At 33.2% G+C, this 15703-nt stretch overlaps 1 protein-coding gene across 1 annotated transcript; it reads left to right on the forward strand.

Moving 5' to 3' along the window:
• Positions 1-3880: 3880 nt before the first annotated feature.
• LOC106669965 (oocyte zinc finger protein XlCOF6-like) lies at positions 3881-14720 on the forward strand. The gene is made up of 11 exons (XM_024229176.1): positions 3881-4160; positions 8242-8355; positions 8424-8999; positions 9059-9146; positions 9401-9514; positions 9650-9796; positions 9915-10036; positions 10111-10307; positions 12960-13131; positions 13189-13442; positions 14029-14720. Exons 1-11 carry the CDS (start codon positions 3999-4001, stop codon positions 14246-14248), a joined length of 2166 nt encoding a protein of 721 aa, XP_024084944.1. The 5' UTR covers positions 3881-3998; the 3' UTR covers positions 14249-14720.
• Positions 14721-15703: the final 983 nt, after the last annotated feature.

Below are 15703 nucleotides of genomic sequence, written 5' to 3' on the forward strand. Positions count from 1 at the left end.
ACGAACAATTCTTTTCTTCCAAATATGTTGCACGTAGGTACACTTTCTGACTAGGAAATTGTGCAAATGGTGAACCAGTAATTAGAAAATCCGTTTCAGTTTCTGAATCTTACAATTTCTTTACATTCAATCAATGTAGACTGTTTTAAAAATTTATTTCCATATTATGTTTAACATATTACATATTGATTTATTTAAGGTACGATGTTGGGTGTTATGCTACTAATTTTCCATAGAAAGGTTCCATAAAAAATGGTTTTGATGAGACGAATAAGTCGATTATTTTCACGGATCGGCCATTGGAAAAACCTGGTTAATCAAATATTCGGCCAAGTATGAAATCCAATTGGTAAGGACACTGGGCACACGTCGGTTAAATTAACATTTTAATTTTATTCTCTTTTTCAATTTTGTATTTAGTTACGAATTTTTAACCATGATTGACTCAATGGACATCTGGCGAGAGCATTTCTTAAAAGAAATCTAGACAATCTCTGTGAAAAATACAATAACCACTGTCGATCTTTGGATAGAAAGCGATAAATTCTAGAATAATTATTTTTTAGGCACATTAGCGATCTGGGTGAAGACCCTAACAACATTCGTATTAATTCCCTAATTTCGTGGTCCGCTTGACCAATTAATTAAGGTTTTTAGTTGAGATAAAAAAGTCAATGGCACGAGCGGGATTCGAACCCACGATCTTCGGCTAGATACACCGCTGCTCTATCGTGACTTAGAGCCACTCGGACACTAACTTCCCATTTCAACCCATTTGAAAAATGGCAAAAAAGGAGGGAAAATTCAAAAGGTGGGGTTGAGATGGGAAGTTAGTGCCCGAGTGGATCGAGGTCACGAGCTCAAGTGGTAGAGCAGCGGAGTATCTAGCCGAAGATCGTGGGTTCGAATCCCGCTCGTCACACTGATTTTTTTATCTTAATTAATGGTAGTTATTATGGTAATTCTATTAGTTTTTGGGGTTTTTCCAAACATTTCTTTTTTCTGTATTTGGAAGGAACAAAATTGTTTTTGTCATTCTTACTGTGTCCCCATCCTATCCACACCCACTGTTGAAGTTACGCAAATATTGATGTGTAGACATTAATTTTTGTAATTTATTTTCTTTCTTATTTTCTCAGGTTTTGGCAACTGTTAGGGCTAGTTCGCCTCTTTATTATATAAAACTTGAGTTAAAATAATGTACATTATTATTGAAATCATTGGTACATCATTGAAATTATACATCCTTGCATAACTGGCATTATGTATTATTTAAAATTATTCGTGGAAATGTTTATCTCTTTAATAAGTAAAACCTGAAATAAATAGTGATAAATATTGACTCTAAGCCAGTAAAATGATGATTTATCAACCTGAAACTTAGCTAAGCTTAAAAAAAAGGTTTATGATTCATAAAATTCTGCTTGATTTAAATTGACAAATTTAAGTAAGAACAAAAAATGCGTGTATTTGTCGGCTGGAGGCAAACAACGGAGACATAATCAATAAATGAAATAGTAAAAATTTAACGTACTTGTCAGGATTGTAAACTTCAACCTTAGTCAGCAATAAAATTGTGGGTTATTGGCTTGACAGTATTTTTATAGCGACATAAACGTAATATATATATATATATTTAAAATTAAGCCTTGTTTATTGTTTAAAATGATAGGTTATTTTTATCGAACGGGGGAGGCTGCAGCGTGGGGTTACCGATTTAATGAAAATTATTTTGATGATACTTGGTCAAAAAATGTTAGACATTTGTTTTAAATTAATAAGGTTTTTGGCATATTTTATTAAAGCGTTTTTTGGTTTTTGCAACTTTTCGTAAATCTAATCCCATTATATACTATCCTGTTTATTGTTATCTTATCCTAGGTATAAAATGTATCGGCTCCAACAATCCAATTGGCATACATGATTAGACACACCTAATATTTTTCGACCTGGTATCACAAAAAAAAAGTTTTATTAAATTCGGTCATCTCACGTCCTTAGCCTCCACGTTAGTAGTCTGAACTCATCATCTGGATCATAAACAAAAAATATGTATTTTGAGAATTTTAAAGATTGGATAAAATATCGTCTTTTAGTAGATCAAATTTTGATGTAAAGATTAATACAAACATAAAAATTAAAAAGATCAGTGTTGACATTCGGAAAGAGGCGTAAAAGTTCAAAGCGTGTCGAAACGAATCTATTTTGAAAAAAATAAAAGTGCTATTTGATAAATCTGATCCAATGTTGAAAAATTGAAATACGAAGAATTAGTATCGTTGTTGACAATATTGGAAATTTTTTATCAAACGACGAGGTTCGACAGGTTATCTTATGAATTTGTTTTTGTCCTCCCACTTTATATTTTATTGAAGGAAACAGTCTTGATATTAAAAAGTTAAAGAATAGACTGCGAAAAACAATTTTTCCCTAAAGTTTAAATATTATTTGGAACAGTTTGAGTTGAAAGTAAGTTGACATTCTTCTTTTCTACCCCAAAACACTCGTGAATACAAATTTTTCGTACAAAAATTTCCCTTGCCCTCCGAATTTTTTCGATTTTTTTTTAAACGATTCCATCAATACAAGGTATTTATTCAGAAATCGTGAGATGCGGTTTGGTGTGATGTAGGTTTCAGAAAAATATTTTGTTTATCGTGCCAACGTTTCGATCTTTATTGAGATCATCTTCAGGGCCTGGGATTCATAAACGTTGTTTAATTATACAAATACATGTAGGATGTGAAAAACGTGAATTTATACAATACTAGAAAATTTAGACTCAATCAAAGTTGAAACTTTGAAAGTATTTGTACTTCACTTTGAATATTTATAAATCCCAGGTTCTGAAGATGATCTCAATAAAGATCGAAACGTTGGCACGATAAAGAAAATGTTTTTCTGAAACCTACATCAGACAAGAAAAGGAGGGAAAATTCAAAAGGTGCGGTTTAGATGGGAAGTTAGTGTCCGAGTGGATCGAGGTCACGATAGCTCAAGTGGGAGAGCAGCGTCGTATTGAGCCGAAGATCGTGGGTTCGAATCCCGCTCGTGACACTGACTTTTTTATCTCAACCAAAGTGTTAATTAATTGAAAGGTTGTAATAACATTGAATTTTAGGAAAATCGAGATGTTATGAAGAACAACAATGGGCATTGACGTGAAAAAAATAATTTCCCTGGCGAATCCCATAAAAAAAAAGTCCAATTTTTGTTTCCTATAAAAAGTTGTATTAAAGGGCTTTAAAAGGTGCTTTAAAAGAAACCGAATTGGGTTTTTTATGAAAAAAAGTTTTAGACCAACTTTAAAAGTAGCGCTTTTTTGATTTTTGTAAATTTTTGTATATCAAATCTCATTTAATACGTTCATACATATTATTTTATTATTATTTTTAAGAGGGTTCGCAAAAGCAGAGGTCATATAAACCCCCAGGGTGCTGGTGTTTTTGGAAAGCCCATTTGTAAGTATGTCGGGTTCAAATGCAGGGCCGCTGGATTCGAACCCGGGACCTTTACCTTACAGTGAAGATCGCCGTGTAAACGCCTAAACCGTTGCGGCCACCGACGCCCATATTTTATTATTATACGTAAAAAAACTACTTGAAGATATATAATAACCTTGAGAAACTTAAATTTAAAAATAAAGGTACCGGGTTCGAATCCAGCGGCCCTGCTTTCAAATCCAACATAGAAATTGAATTATTTTCAAAAATACCGACACCCCGAGAGTTTAGTTAATCAGTTCAGCCGTCTAAGCAAGCTACTTTCTTCGCTCTACAAACCAGGTCTTTGTCTGTTTTTAGATATTCTGTGCCCATGTGTTTGTGTTTCATAAGTATTTTATGATCTTGTTGTCTATTTGTTTGTCTGCTAGTAAAGCGGGGCCAAAGATAGCAGCACAAACCGAGCCGGCCTTCAACGGATCAAAGCCCACCTGGAAGCTGAGGGACAAAGAGGGAGGAGGCCACCCAGGAAGATCGCCCCTCTCGTGTCTTAAGATGCGAACGTCCTTGCCTTTCCCGGCTCGCCAGATCCTGCCCGTTCTCAAACGAAACGCACTTCATTCACGTCCGGCCTGCATAAATCGTTCCTCTCCAATGGGCACTTTGACAAATTTTGCATTTGAGATTCTCGAAGCGATGAAGAAGTTGATGAATTTTGTAAGTAATATTTATGAAATTTTTGCATATAATGGAATTATGTTTAAGAAATTGAAAACAATTAAGCTCCTTCTTTCTTAAATATGATGCAAGTTTAGAAAACTAAACTCCTCAAAATTGAATAAGGATATTTGAAATTTATTCTTATTCTATTAACTTTAATTAAATTAACCGATATATTCTTGTTAATTGGATAAAACCAAATAGAAAATACAAACTAAAAAAAATGTTAATCCTCATTTTTAATAACGGATTTACTTAAGAATAGTAAACATGAATATTAATCATCAAACACCTTTTCTCGTCTTTTCTCCATTTTAATCGAGTTGTAAGCTCTTTAAACATGGAAGGACATCATCTTGAACCAGAAGTTCGATATTATTGTGAGAATGAGACATTGAGGTCACTGGCAAGTGGACGTCGCAGAGGCAGTTGGCATTAACCAGAGTGTGGTCACCCAGGCTTTATTTATTTATTTACGGATCGAAATCCACTATAAAAAAGACATTTTACAATAACAAAAAATATAAATAATATATGTAAAAATACAAATAATATATATAAAAAGAATAAGGACGTATATACATGGTAATAATATAAATGGTAAATATAAAAATACAATTAAAGAGTAAAAACTCTACTAAAAAAAAAGTAAGAACAACAAAAATGAAAGACATAATTACTAACCAAATAAGGCAGGGGAAACAAAATAAAGCTGAAAGACAATTGAAACTACAATAATTAGGTACATATTTAATGAAAATAATGCTCTTTGTAAATATATAATAAGACTAGAGTGCGAGAATTAGTTGAACCAGTAAATGAAATAAATTGTAATAATTTTGTACAGTATGAAATATAAAAGCATTCAACTAAGGTTGTAGGATAAGGTTTTTCACAGATCGCACAGAACTATTGAAGAAGTCAATGCTCTTGATCATCATTCTGTGTAGAGGAGAAGAGAGCATTAGTTAGAGCTTTGGAATTCAATATAAAATAATTTATAGGTTTTAAGAGAGTACGAAGGGACATGTAGCTGTAGTTGAGAGAGGAGATAAGGACTATCAATGAGATTGTTTAATAATTTAAATACAAAAACAATATCAATGTAATTCCTTCTTAGTGCCAGTTCGAAAAGTTTAAATTCAGAGCGGATTCCAGGGTAGGCAGAATTCGGAGGGAGATTGAGTTTGTAGGAAAGTTTTTTTAAAAATTTGTTTTGGACAGATTGAAGAATTTTTTGATAATTTAGATAGAATGGGTTCCAAACAGGTGTAGCATATTCTAGTATGGGTTGTAAAAAAACTTTATAAAGATGGGCAAAACATAGAGGATTTTTAAATTCATAGGTGTTCCGGATGATGAAACCTAGCATCTTCATAGATCTATTTTTTATTGAAGAAATATGTTCTTTAAATAGCCCGATTCTGAGAGACTGGAGGTGCCAATGCCTGGCAGTGGATTTAAGCGCATTACGATGTTAAGGGTAGACAGAAATATTGTGTTTGCTGCAAGGCAAAACCCTTTCAATATGAAGTTCAAGATGTTTTGGCAAGGTTTTTATCAACACAAATTATTAATAATCGTTTGTGGGAAGTGGGCATCACATCGTATGCCACTTGAGACGACCTGCTGCAACAGCCTGCCATCAGCAATTCAGGAGAATGGTGCAGCAAGCACCCTAGAAGAGAACTCCAATTGGAATGATGTTATGTTTACTGATTAGTCGAGTTTTTGTCTGTATTGTGATAGCAGGCACCGAAGAGTCTACCGAGAATAGGGGATGCCTACAATACCCTAGTTCTGCTCCTTTCGGTGCAGTTTGGAAGAGGCGGTGTAATGGTCTACTGGAGGACGAATTGGACTCCATATTGTTGAAGGCAACCTCACCACAGTCCATTACATCCAAAAAATTATCGAGGAATACATCCCTCAAAACAGGGATCTCAGGGGGCAGGGATTTTCGATTTCTGGATGACAATGCCAGAACCTCATAGAGGAAGAGTTGTTCATCAATGTGTAGAAAACCTGGGAATTTGCCCCTTCGCCCATTGTCTCCAGACCTCAATCCCACTGAGAACATGTGGGATGTTTTGCACAGAAGGCTTCTATCGGATCACCATCCGCAGCGAGTTGACCTGCAATAATTCAGTTGCAACATCTATGGAGTAAAATTCCTTATGAAATTAGTTACAACCTTATTATTAGTATGCCTACAGGTACACAGAGGTTTTAACTAATAGAGGACATTATACACAATAATTATTGTTTAAATTTTTTTTTGTCCAATTAATAAAATTATGAAATACCTTTTATTTTATTTTTCAAAATCCCTTAATTAAATTTTCTTTCAGTAAAAAACAATAATTTCTAATACATTTTAATGCAATTTATAATAAAAATAAAATTATAATGCTAGGAAAAGTAAATACTACAAAATTGACAATATCCGTATTCTTTTGAGCAGTTTATTTGGAGGTCCTAAATAGACTAAATCTATTAAAAGTGCTATTTTTACCTATATCAGAATCTCAGGTATATCATCATCTACTCAAACACCCCTGTTTCGATTAGTAATCAGTCATCAGACACCACATCCAGTTGGTACTATTTGGTTTTGATTTTAATTTATCATTCTGACCAGCCTATTCCTATTGCAAGATCAGGATAATCAAGGATAATCAACGTGGATTGACAGTCCAAAATGATATTAGATGACAGGTTTCTCACCCCACAGACCACAATGGGAAATCAAACAATAATCAAAGTTCAGAACTCAAACCAATTTTTTTAATATAATTTTAATTATTATTTTAAGAAAGTTACAAGTTGATGGTGAATGATAGCCTGTGAGTTGTTGAACTTATAGTGACACTGGGTAAGTTACTAGGTTATGTTATCAATAATGAATCATTTGTAATGGGAAATGGATTGTATAAAATTGGATAAAAAGAATGTATGTCTGTACCATACAATACAACTTTGATCAACAATTTCCTCTTGTAATAGGTCTTAGGTTCTGCACCAATCACTAAATAGGCTGCAGATATTTTGGAGTGGCTAAAAAAGTTACGATAAATAGTAAAAGCCATTTAGGTTGTCCTCAATGATAAATTATCACAAGAAGGGGATAGATGATGAAAATTATGAAGTATACTTATATAAAATTCATATTTACAACCTCGATTAATAGAACATCATAACTACAAAACAATTATTTTCAGTTATATTTAATTATTTTTTTATGGCTCCGGGCTTCATAACCTAATAAATGCTCTTATTATTTGTATCACCCTGGTTCAATTTACAAATTGTCTAGTTATGTAATGCTATTATGTTGAATATAGTTCCAAAACTATTTGAAATTATAAGTTGGAGTTAGCATATCTGTTTAAACGAAATATGTATTGTTTGCTCTAACCTTCTTCCTCTATATTTTACATGCTTTTTCAAATCGGATTAGAGTAATTAAGATTTTTTTGAATTTTAGAAAGCTTTGAGATGATTTTGTGGGTATAATATGATGATTTATCCTAGGCTTACATAAATCTACGAGTCCATTATTTCCATTTTTGTAGGAATGTAGATAACCTCCAAACTTTTTTACTCTAAGGATTTTCATAATTTCACTAATTTCGTGGTCCACTTGACCAATTAATATATTACAATTAATTAAGGTTTTTAGTTGAGATGGGAAGTTAGTGTCCGAGTGGATCGAAGTCACGATAGCTCAAGTGGTAGAGCAGCGGCGTATCAAGCCGAAGATCGTGGGTTCGAATCCCGCTCGTGCCATTGACTTTTTTTATCTCAACTAAAAACCTTAATTAATTGATTTTCATAATTTTAACTGTAAATGAAAGGTCAAGAAGATCAATCAATGAATACATCACTCCTTTTAAGAGCTTAAATATATCCATAAATTAAGAATGGTTTTTTTTTTATTTTTACATACCATGAAAGTAAGCTAAATGGTATGATGAATTAGTACAAAACAAAATTAAATCAGTATTATTTCTATTGTATGATTTAATAAAACATACTAAACATAATTAACGTAAACGTTCATTTTTATTAATTTTAGTACAAAACCGCTGGTTTCTGGGACGAGTTCTCCTTTACTCACAAAAGTTTGAATGTAGTGAACGGAAGCGATAAAATGTTAGAGTCCCTCATTTTATATCTTGAGGAATTGAAGGTAGTATTCAGTAAAATTGATCAAATTAAATTTACCTAAACTATTAAATGTAATTTTAACTTTCTCAGGCAATCCTTGACAAACTCTATGTTGAAAAAACAAGCAGGGCAATCGATCAAGAGGTTTTAAAATTAATGGACTCGAACGCTAGTGTGATGAACAATAGGCAATGCATGGACCGAAGTGCAACTGATTACAGCTTGGTGACATCGGAATCATATTTTAATGGTAATGTGTGCCAAAGTCAGAATCCGGCAAACACCGTGTTATATTACTACTTTCAGCCTACGTTACGAAAAGACTTAATGCAAGAACCAACATGTTACACCAATTATGAGCATATGTCTAAAAACCCACCAGAAACTAAATGCGAAACACGTCATGACAATTTGTTCTGCAAGAATCATCCGGGCCAGGACAATAGCGAGAAAAATCTTCTTGGTCATAATGAAAATTATCCTACAAACAATATATTTAGAGATCATAGCATAGGGAATATAACGAATAACCTCAATGAAAATAATCATGAAGGTGATCTTCCAAAAGTTCAATTTCAATCGACAAATTTGGATACTAATAAAATTTGTAGAATCAGCGAAAAACATGAAACGTCATCATCAGAAACCCTTAAGCATATAGAAACAGTATGTGAATTGAAATATAATGACACTTTTAAGAATGTAACCCATTATTCTTCAACTAGAAAACTGATGATACATGTGATTCGAAGGACTTGGAGCCAAAAGTTTGTTCTCAACTAAAACTGGACATGCATAATTTAGAAAATTCTGGTAAATATAATTTCATTGATAAATATTCTTTTTTATGAGGGTTTGGAACAGCAGAAGTCATATCAACTCTCGGAGTGTTGGTGGTTTTTGAAAAAAAAATTGTAAGTATGCCAAGTTCGAATGCAGAGCTGCAGGATTCGAACCTGGACCTTTACCTTCCTGGTGTAAGATACCTAAACTGTTGCAGCCACTGATGCCCAGATAAATATTACTAGTTCATAATTGAGTAATAATAATAATATCTCTTCTTCAAGGGGGAAAAATGTATTGTTGTGAGCAATGTGGAAAGCTGCTTTCTTCAAAAAGAAACTTGATATCACATTTGACCAGGATGCATGAATTTAACACAGAAAACGCACTTCACTGTCGTAAGTTCTAAGCTAATTTTTTATTATTTCCAGTGTTAATTGTTCAATGATACAAATATTGAAAAATTAAAATATAGGGGCAAAAAAAACTTTACAACGGATGATGATTTTATTAAAAGTTTATTTTTATTGTAGCTGATTGTGGAAGGGTTTTTACACGGAAATTCACTTTAGAAACACACATGGCTAGGCATAAAGGTATAAAGCCCTTTTCATGTCATATTTGTCATAAAAACTTTGCTCAGAAAATAACAAGGGATGTCCACTTAGTGACTCATACTGGTAGGTCAAGTCAGTTTTAATTTTATTGCTTTACTGACATTACTGTCTTGTTAGCAATAATGCATTTCTGACACTTTGTATTTATTTTATTTTTTTAAATTATTTATTTATTTTTAAGGAAATTATGAATTTTCATGTGATAAATGCTTAAGAAAATTCTCAACTAAGTACAAGCTAAAATTTCATTTAAAAAGTCACGTGGAAGAAATGTCTGTAAGTCAAAATCATTTTACAACACAGGTAAATATTTTATTCTGAATCCACAAAATTATAATTTATTTTTAGCCAAAATAAATAGTCAATTTTTATAACAGGAAAATTCAACGGCAAAATGTGCCTGGTGCAATTTGACATTTTCAAGCAATGATCAACTGTTAAACCACAACAAGATTGAACATATTGATGACAACCTATACGTTTGTGTTGAACAAGGTTGTAAAGCGAAAAACAAATCATTTTTGGAAAAACAATTATTGGAAAAACACAACAAGAGGTATCATTCATCTAAAATGTAAGTTTGTGTTTAAAGTGTCCTCATGAAATTATGTATATTAACAATACATATATGCATATTTTTATAATAATTTATTTCAAATGATTAAGGCTTTTAGTTGAGATAAAAAGTCAGTGTCACGAGTGGGATTCGAACCCACGATCTTCGGCTAGATACGCTGCTGCTCTACCTTGAATAAAACCTTAATTAATTGAAAGATATTAATTGGTCAAGCAGACCACGAAACTGATGAATTTAATAATAATATATGTTTAGACTGTATGTATCGAAATTTATATAAAAAATGAATGTGTATATGATTTTTTTTTCTCCTGGGACTATGGCTAGCACAGCACTTACAGTAATATACTAAGTGAAGCCAGCTCATGCTGGCATTCAATATGATGTGTTAAGGGGTTTGGAGTTAGTGAGGGTTTCATCATTTATGGCAAAATAGTTTTTGGGATGGAAAAGTGTAGAGGTTAGGATTAGTATGGTGATGAACTTTTAGAAGTGCAAATGGATCAGTTAGTTGACAAGGTGGAATGTAAAGGTCATTTTGTCAGTAATTTAGTAACAAGTTTTGACAATCTGTCTGAGAGATTTTGATTGGAAGGATAGGATGTGATGAATATATGCTCGCTTGCCACAATCCAACAGTCCCACACCATATCTCCAAAGTGGTCGCAGCGTCTTGTATAAGGTTAGTTTAGTTTTGACGGTCAAGTCAGATTTCCTAGAAGTCTTCATAGGTGACCAGGACTTTTGTTAAGTTGTTATCTTTTAAGTCTTGAGTGGGGATTCCACGACAGTTTTCTGTCTAGATATTGCCCTAAGCATTTGACTTGAATGAAAGTCGATATCTATCAACTCATTTTTTCAGAAACTTTTAAAATAAAACCATTCATTCCTATTGGATAGCAAATTTAAGTTCAATGAGATTGACTGCCAAGTACTGAGGTCGTTGTGTGTAGTGAGGTTAATGACGTAAGAAGCTTTTACCTGATTTGTCTGAGGAATTTTGATTGGAAGGATTGGATGCAATGGATGTTGGATGGTTTGGCAGAATGCCACAGTTCCATACCGTGTGTCCAAAGTGGTCACAATGTATTGTAAAAGGTTAGTTTATTTTTGGCAGTCAAGCCAGATTTCAGTCCTAGAAGTCTTTGTAGATGTCCAAGACTTTTGTTGAGTTGTTATCTCTTAAGTGTTGAGTGGGGATTCAACACCTGTCCGCTGTCTTAGTATAGTCCTAGGTATCTGACTTGATTGGAAATTGGTAGCTCGAAGATGATGTATAGTGAAAGATAAGACTGTTTTATAAATGTAAATGGACACTAGGCACATTTTTTCTCATTCTGTCTTGCTCTCCACTTTTTTACAACAGTTTTTTATAAACTCAAGTTGGTCTTTTACGGTGCAGGTTACCTGAACAGGATTCGGGTTAGAAGGCAATATTGTGGTATCATCCATACAGGTGGTAATGATTGCAGTATATGGTGATGATGGATACTAGGAAGTCAGGGTTTTTTATTCTCCAAGATCTGCAGCCTGTTGGCTTTGTATTTCTCTAGTCTTTAGTTTAATGCAATTGACTTGATCCTTCTCCTCAGGAGTGCTAAGTCAGTGATTGTCATTACTACAATTCCTTTTGCTGGGTTTTCTTTGTATACAAGGTTATATCTCCATTAAGTGGTTGCTTCACATTCTAAGATGATATAGGTGGCTTTTTCTTTCTCTTTTCTGCATAACCTACAAATGAAATCATCATCATTGAATATACCCGTAGATATGGCCTTGCAGATCCTCCTCTGGTCAGTGTATTTCATTACCCCAAATTCCTTTGTGTCCTGGCACCCAAGATATCATCAGATTGTTATATTTCCCTAGTTGTTGGATGTTTTGAATGCATTCATTGGCTAATTTTTTTACATACTAAATTAGTATGTAGTAAATTAGTATTACTAATGCTTCAACGCTGTTTGGTTATCCGATGTTATGGATTTTTTGTCAGTGTAACCTCTTTTAAGATTTTCTTTATTTCAACTTGAACCGAGATGTGCTTCCCTAATGAGTTTGCTCACATTTTGGATTGAAAAGCCTGATCCGATTCCTTCATTTGTTTTGGAGCCATCTGAACACCATTATACTGATTTTTTCCTGAATTCTTCTTCTCATTTGAAGTCTGTTGAGACTATAGGATGTTGTAAAAAGCGTTTCCAGGATTATGTAATAATAATTTTATTAATTATTGTTGTATGCCTGAAGTGTTTTGTTCCCACGCAATTTGATTATTTCTGGAGCCTAAATAAGTTTCCCTCGCTTCACTTTCTATAATATTTCAATGGAGGTCAGATGTGTCTTTCTGAATTGACAGGTTATTTTCATTGCTGCTGCATTGCAATATAACACAATTAACAATTAATTAAGGTTTTCAATTGAGATAAAAAGTCAATGGCACTAGCGGGGTTCGAACCCACGATCTTCGGCTTGATGCGCCGCTGCTCTACCACTTGAGCTATCGTGACCTCGAAAACCTTAATTGTAATATATTAATTGGTCAAGAGGACCACGAAACTAGTGAATTGAAACAATTAACAATAATAAACTTGGAATCTATCATTAATCAATATTCTGAAGATACATATTTCATTTGAACTAAATTTTCAGCTTCTTTACTTGTGAGTATTGCAATGCCAGTTACATGGACAAAAAGTCATTAAGGCATCACATCATTAGAAAGCATAGCAACATGCCAAAGCCCTATCACAAATGTTTGGTCTGCGGCAAGGGTTTCACCCTAATGTCAAAACTGAACCGACATTTCAAAATTCACACTGAGGTACTTAGTTTTATACAAAAAAGTTTTTAAAAAAATATATTAATTAATTTGATTTAGGAGCCGAAATTCCGTTGTGATGTATGTGGAAAGAAATTCCATAGGAGCGATGCGTTGAAGCAGCACATGTCGTCGCACGAGAAGACTGAAACGACATGTACCATCTGTGATAAAAAGTTTAAAAATATCGACTGCCTCTCGAAGCACATGGGCCTCCATATGAACCTCGAGAACACATGCTTGCATTGTGGAAAGACATTTTCTGACAAATTTGCCCTTGAATACCATCTAGCAAGACACGAGGGAAACTTTAAGTAAGCTATAATAAAATTTACTAAATTCACTAGTTTTCGAGGTCCGCTTGACCAATTAATATCTTTCAATTAATTAAGGTTTTTAGGTGAGATAAAAAAAGTCAGTGTCATGAACGGGATTCAAACCCACGACCTTCGGCTAGATAAGCCGCTACTCTACCACTTGAGCTATCGCGACCTTGTTCCTTGTGACTTTCCATGTCAACCCCACCTTTTTTTAATTTTCCCTCCTTTTTGCCATTTTTCAAATGTCGTGTAATCTATTTGATTCTCAGCAACAAGTGAAATGGCCACGGAGAGCTTTAGTGAAGTATACTTCATTTTAACATCTTAAATTCACTAAAAGGAAAAATGGCAAAAAAGGAGGGAAAATTCAAAAAGGTGGGGTTGAGAGGGGAAGTTAGTGCCCGAGTGGATCGAGGTCATGATAGCTCAAGTGGTAGAGTAGCGGCGTATCTAGCCAAAGGTCATGGGTTCGAATCCCGCTCGTGACACTGACTTTTTTATCTCAACTAAAAACCTTAATTAATTGAAAAATAAAATTTACATTGAAATTTAAAAAAAATACTAATATGGTAATTTTCAGGTTTATTTGCGAGACTTGTGGAAAAGGATTTGTGAGGAAATGTCACTATGATTCTCACATCGGTAGCCACTCCTTGATGGACACGTACGAATGCAGTATCTGTGAAAAAGGGTTTAAGGATCTTCGTTACTGCAAAAGACACATAAAGCGATTACATAAAGAAGGAGAACCAAGAGAAAAACTAAACAAACTTGATTTCAACCAAATAGTCAATAATTAGAAACACCACTTATTTCATTTCGTATCATTTTATCAAATTCTTGTGAAAAAAGGAAACAAATATGTAGATTGTTTGGAAGTAAAAATCTAAGCCATTTTACAGGAAAACTATGCGAGATTTTCATTCAGTTTTCTAGGTTTTATTATTTATAAAATAAATGAAGAATAAATGTAATGAATGTAACGATCATTCAAATGGTTTTACTCTTCCAGTTTACTAATCCACAATCTCAAGAGATGGCAAGACTTGGACTTTCAGATAAAAGAACTATTCAAACTCATATTTTTCATATTGTTTAGGGCAAACAACAATATTTGTACTGTCGTATTTTGAATATAATTTGAAAAACTGGGTTATAAACAATTATAATTATTTATATTGATTTGTTAATGGTTTTTATTGGAGGACGAGTGATGTAGTCCAAATCAGATGATACCTGCCAAGCTTTCGAGCTTTTTATTATTTGTTATTATTTTATTATTCCTGATCCTCAAATAATGTGATATTTCATTTGCTATCATGCTAAATGATATTTATATCAGAATTTGGTGACAATACCTTTAGAAGTACCAATAAAAAAAGCTTCTTTTCTGATTATTTAAAATATCTATAGCTTTCAAATGGCCATAATTCAAAAGAATATGTAGCTGTCACGATAGCTCAAGTGGTTAGAGCAACGGCGTATTGAGCCGAAGGTCGTGGGTTCGAATACCGCACATGACACTAACTTTTTCATTTCAACCAATACCTTACATAAAAAGATTAATTAATTGAGAGAAGTTATTTGGTCAATCAGACCAGGAAATATAATGGGTAGAATACATAGCATACAATTTATAATTAAAATGTGTTCTTTATGTCATATAAGACAATTTGTGTGTGTGTTTTGTATTTAATATTTTTATAAAATATTTCTTGCTTTTATTTATGGTAATGTTTTCAAAAGTAGTTTAAAACTAGCTTTTCCCCGCCAAAAATCAAGGAATAAAGTCAAATTTCATTAAAACTATTTTTTTTTACAAGAAGGCGTTGACATAGCGCTCGTCACTGTAAGGCCCTGGGTTCGAATCCAGCAGCCCTCCAATTAAATTTTTAAATATTTTTTTTTTAATACTGGCTGGTTCATATAACTTGTAGTTGAAATACCCTTGTTTAAAAAAAAATCCTCCATTATGATTACATTTTAATAATTTCAAACCTCAATGATTTAATATGTTATAGGTAGTAGGTAGCAAAATAAGTCAATCATTACAGCATAGAAATAAAAAATAAAATACAATTACCAAGTAACACAAAAAGTAAATTAACATTTAATGTAATTATAGACAATGTATACTAATGGCAAACTTAGCCTGCTGAATGAATTAACCAACAATAAATTAGTCGTTTATCCACATTATGACTGTGAAAGATCGGATCGCCAATATCTCTCAATCGGCTTGAGAAAACGAGCTA

The sequence above is a fragment of the Cimex lectularius genome, unplaced genomic scaffold, assembly GCF_000648675.2.
Source record: "Cimex lectularius strain Harlan isolate CLEC.00 unplaced genomic scaffold, Clec_2.1 scaffold20, whole genome shotgun sequence".
In the NCBI taxonomy this organism is placed as follows: Eukaryota; Metazoa; Arthropoda; class Insecta; order Hemiptera; family Cimicidae; genus Cimex; species Cimex lectularius.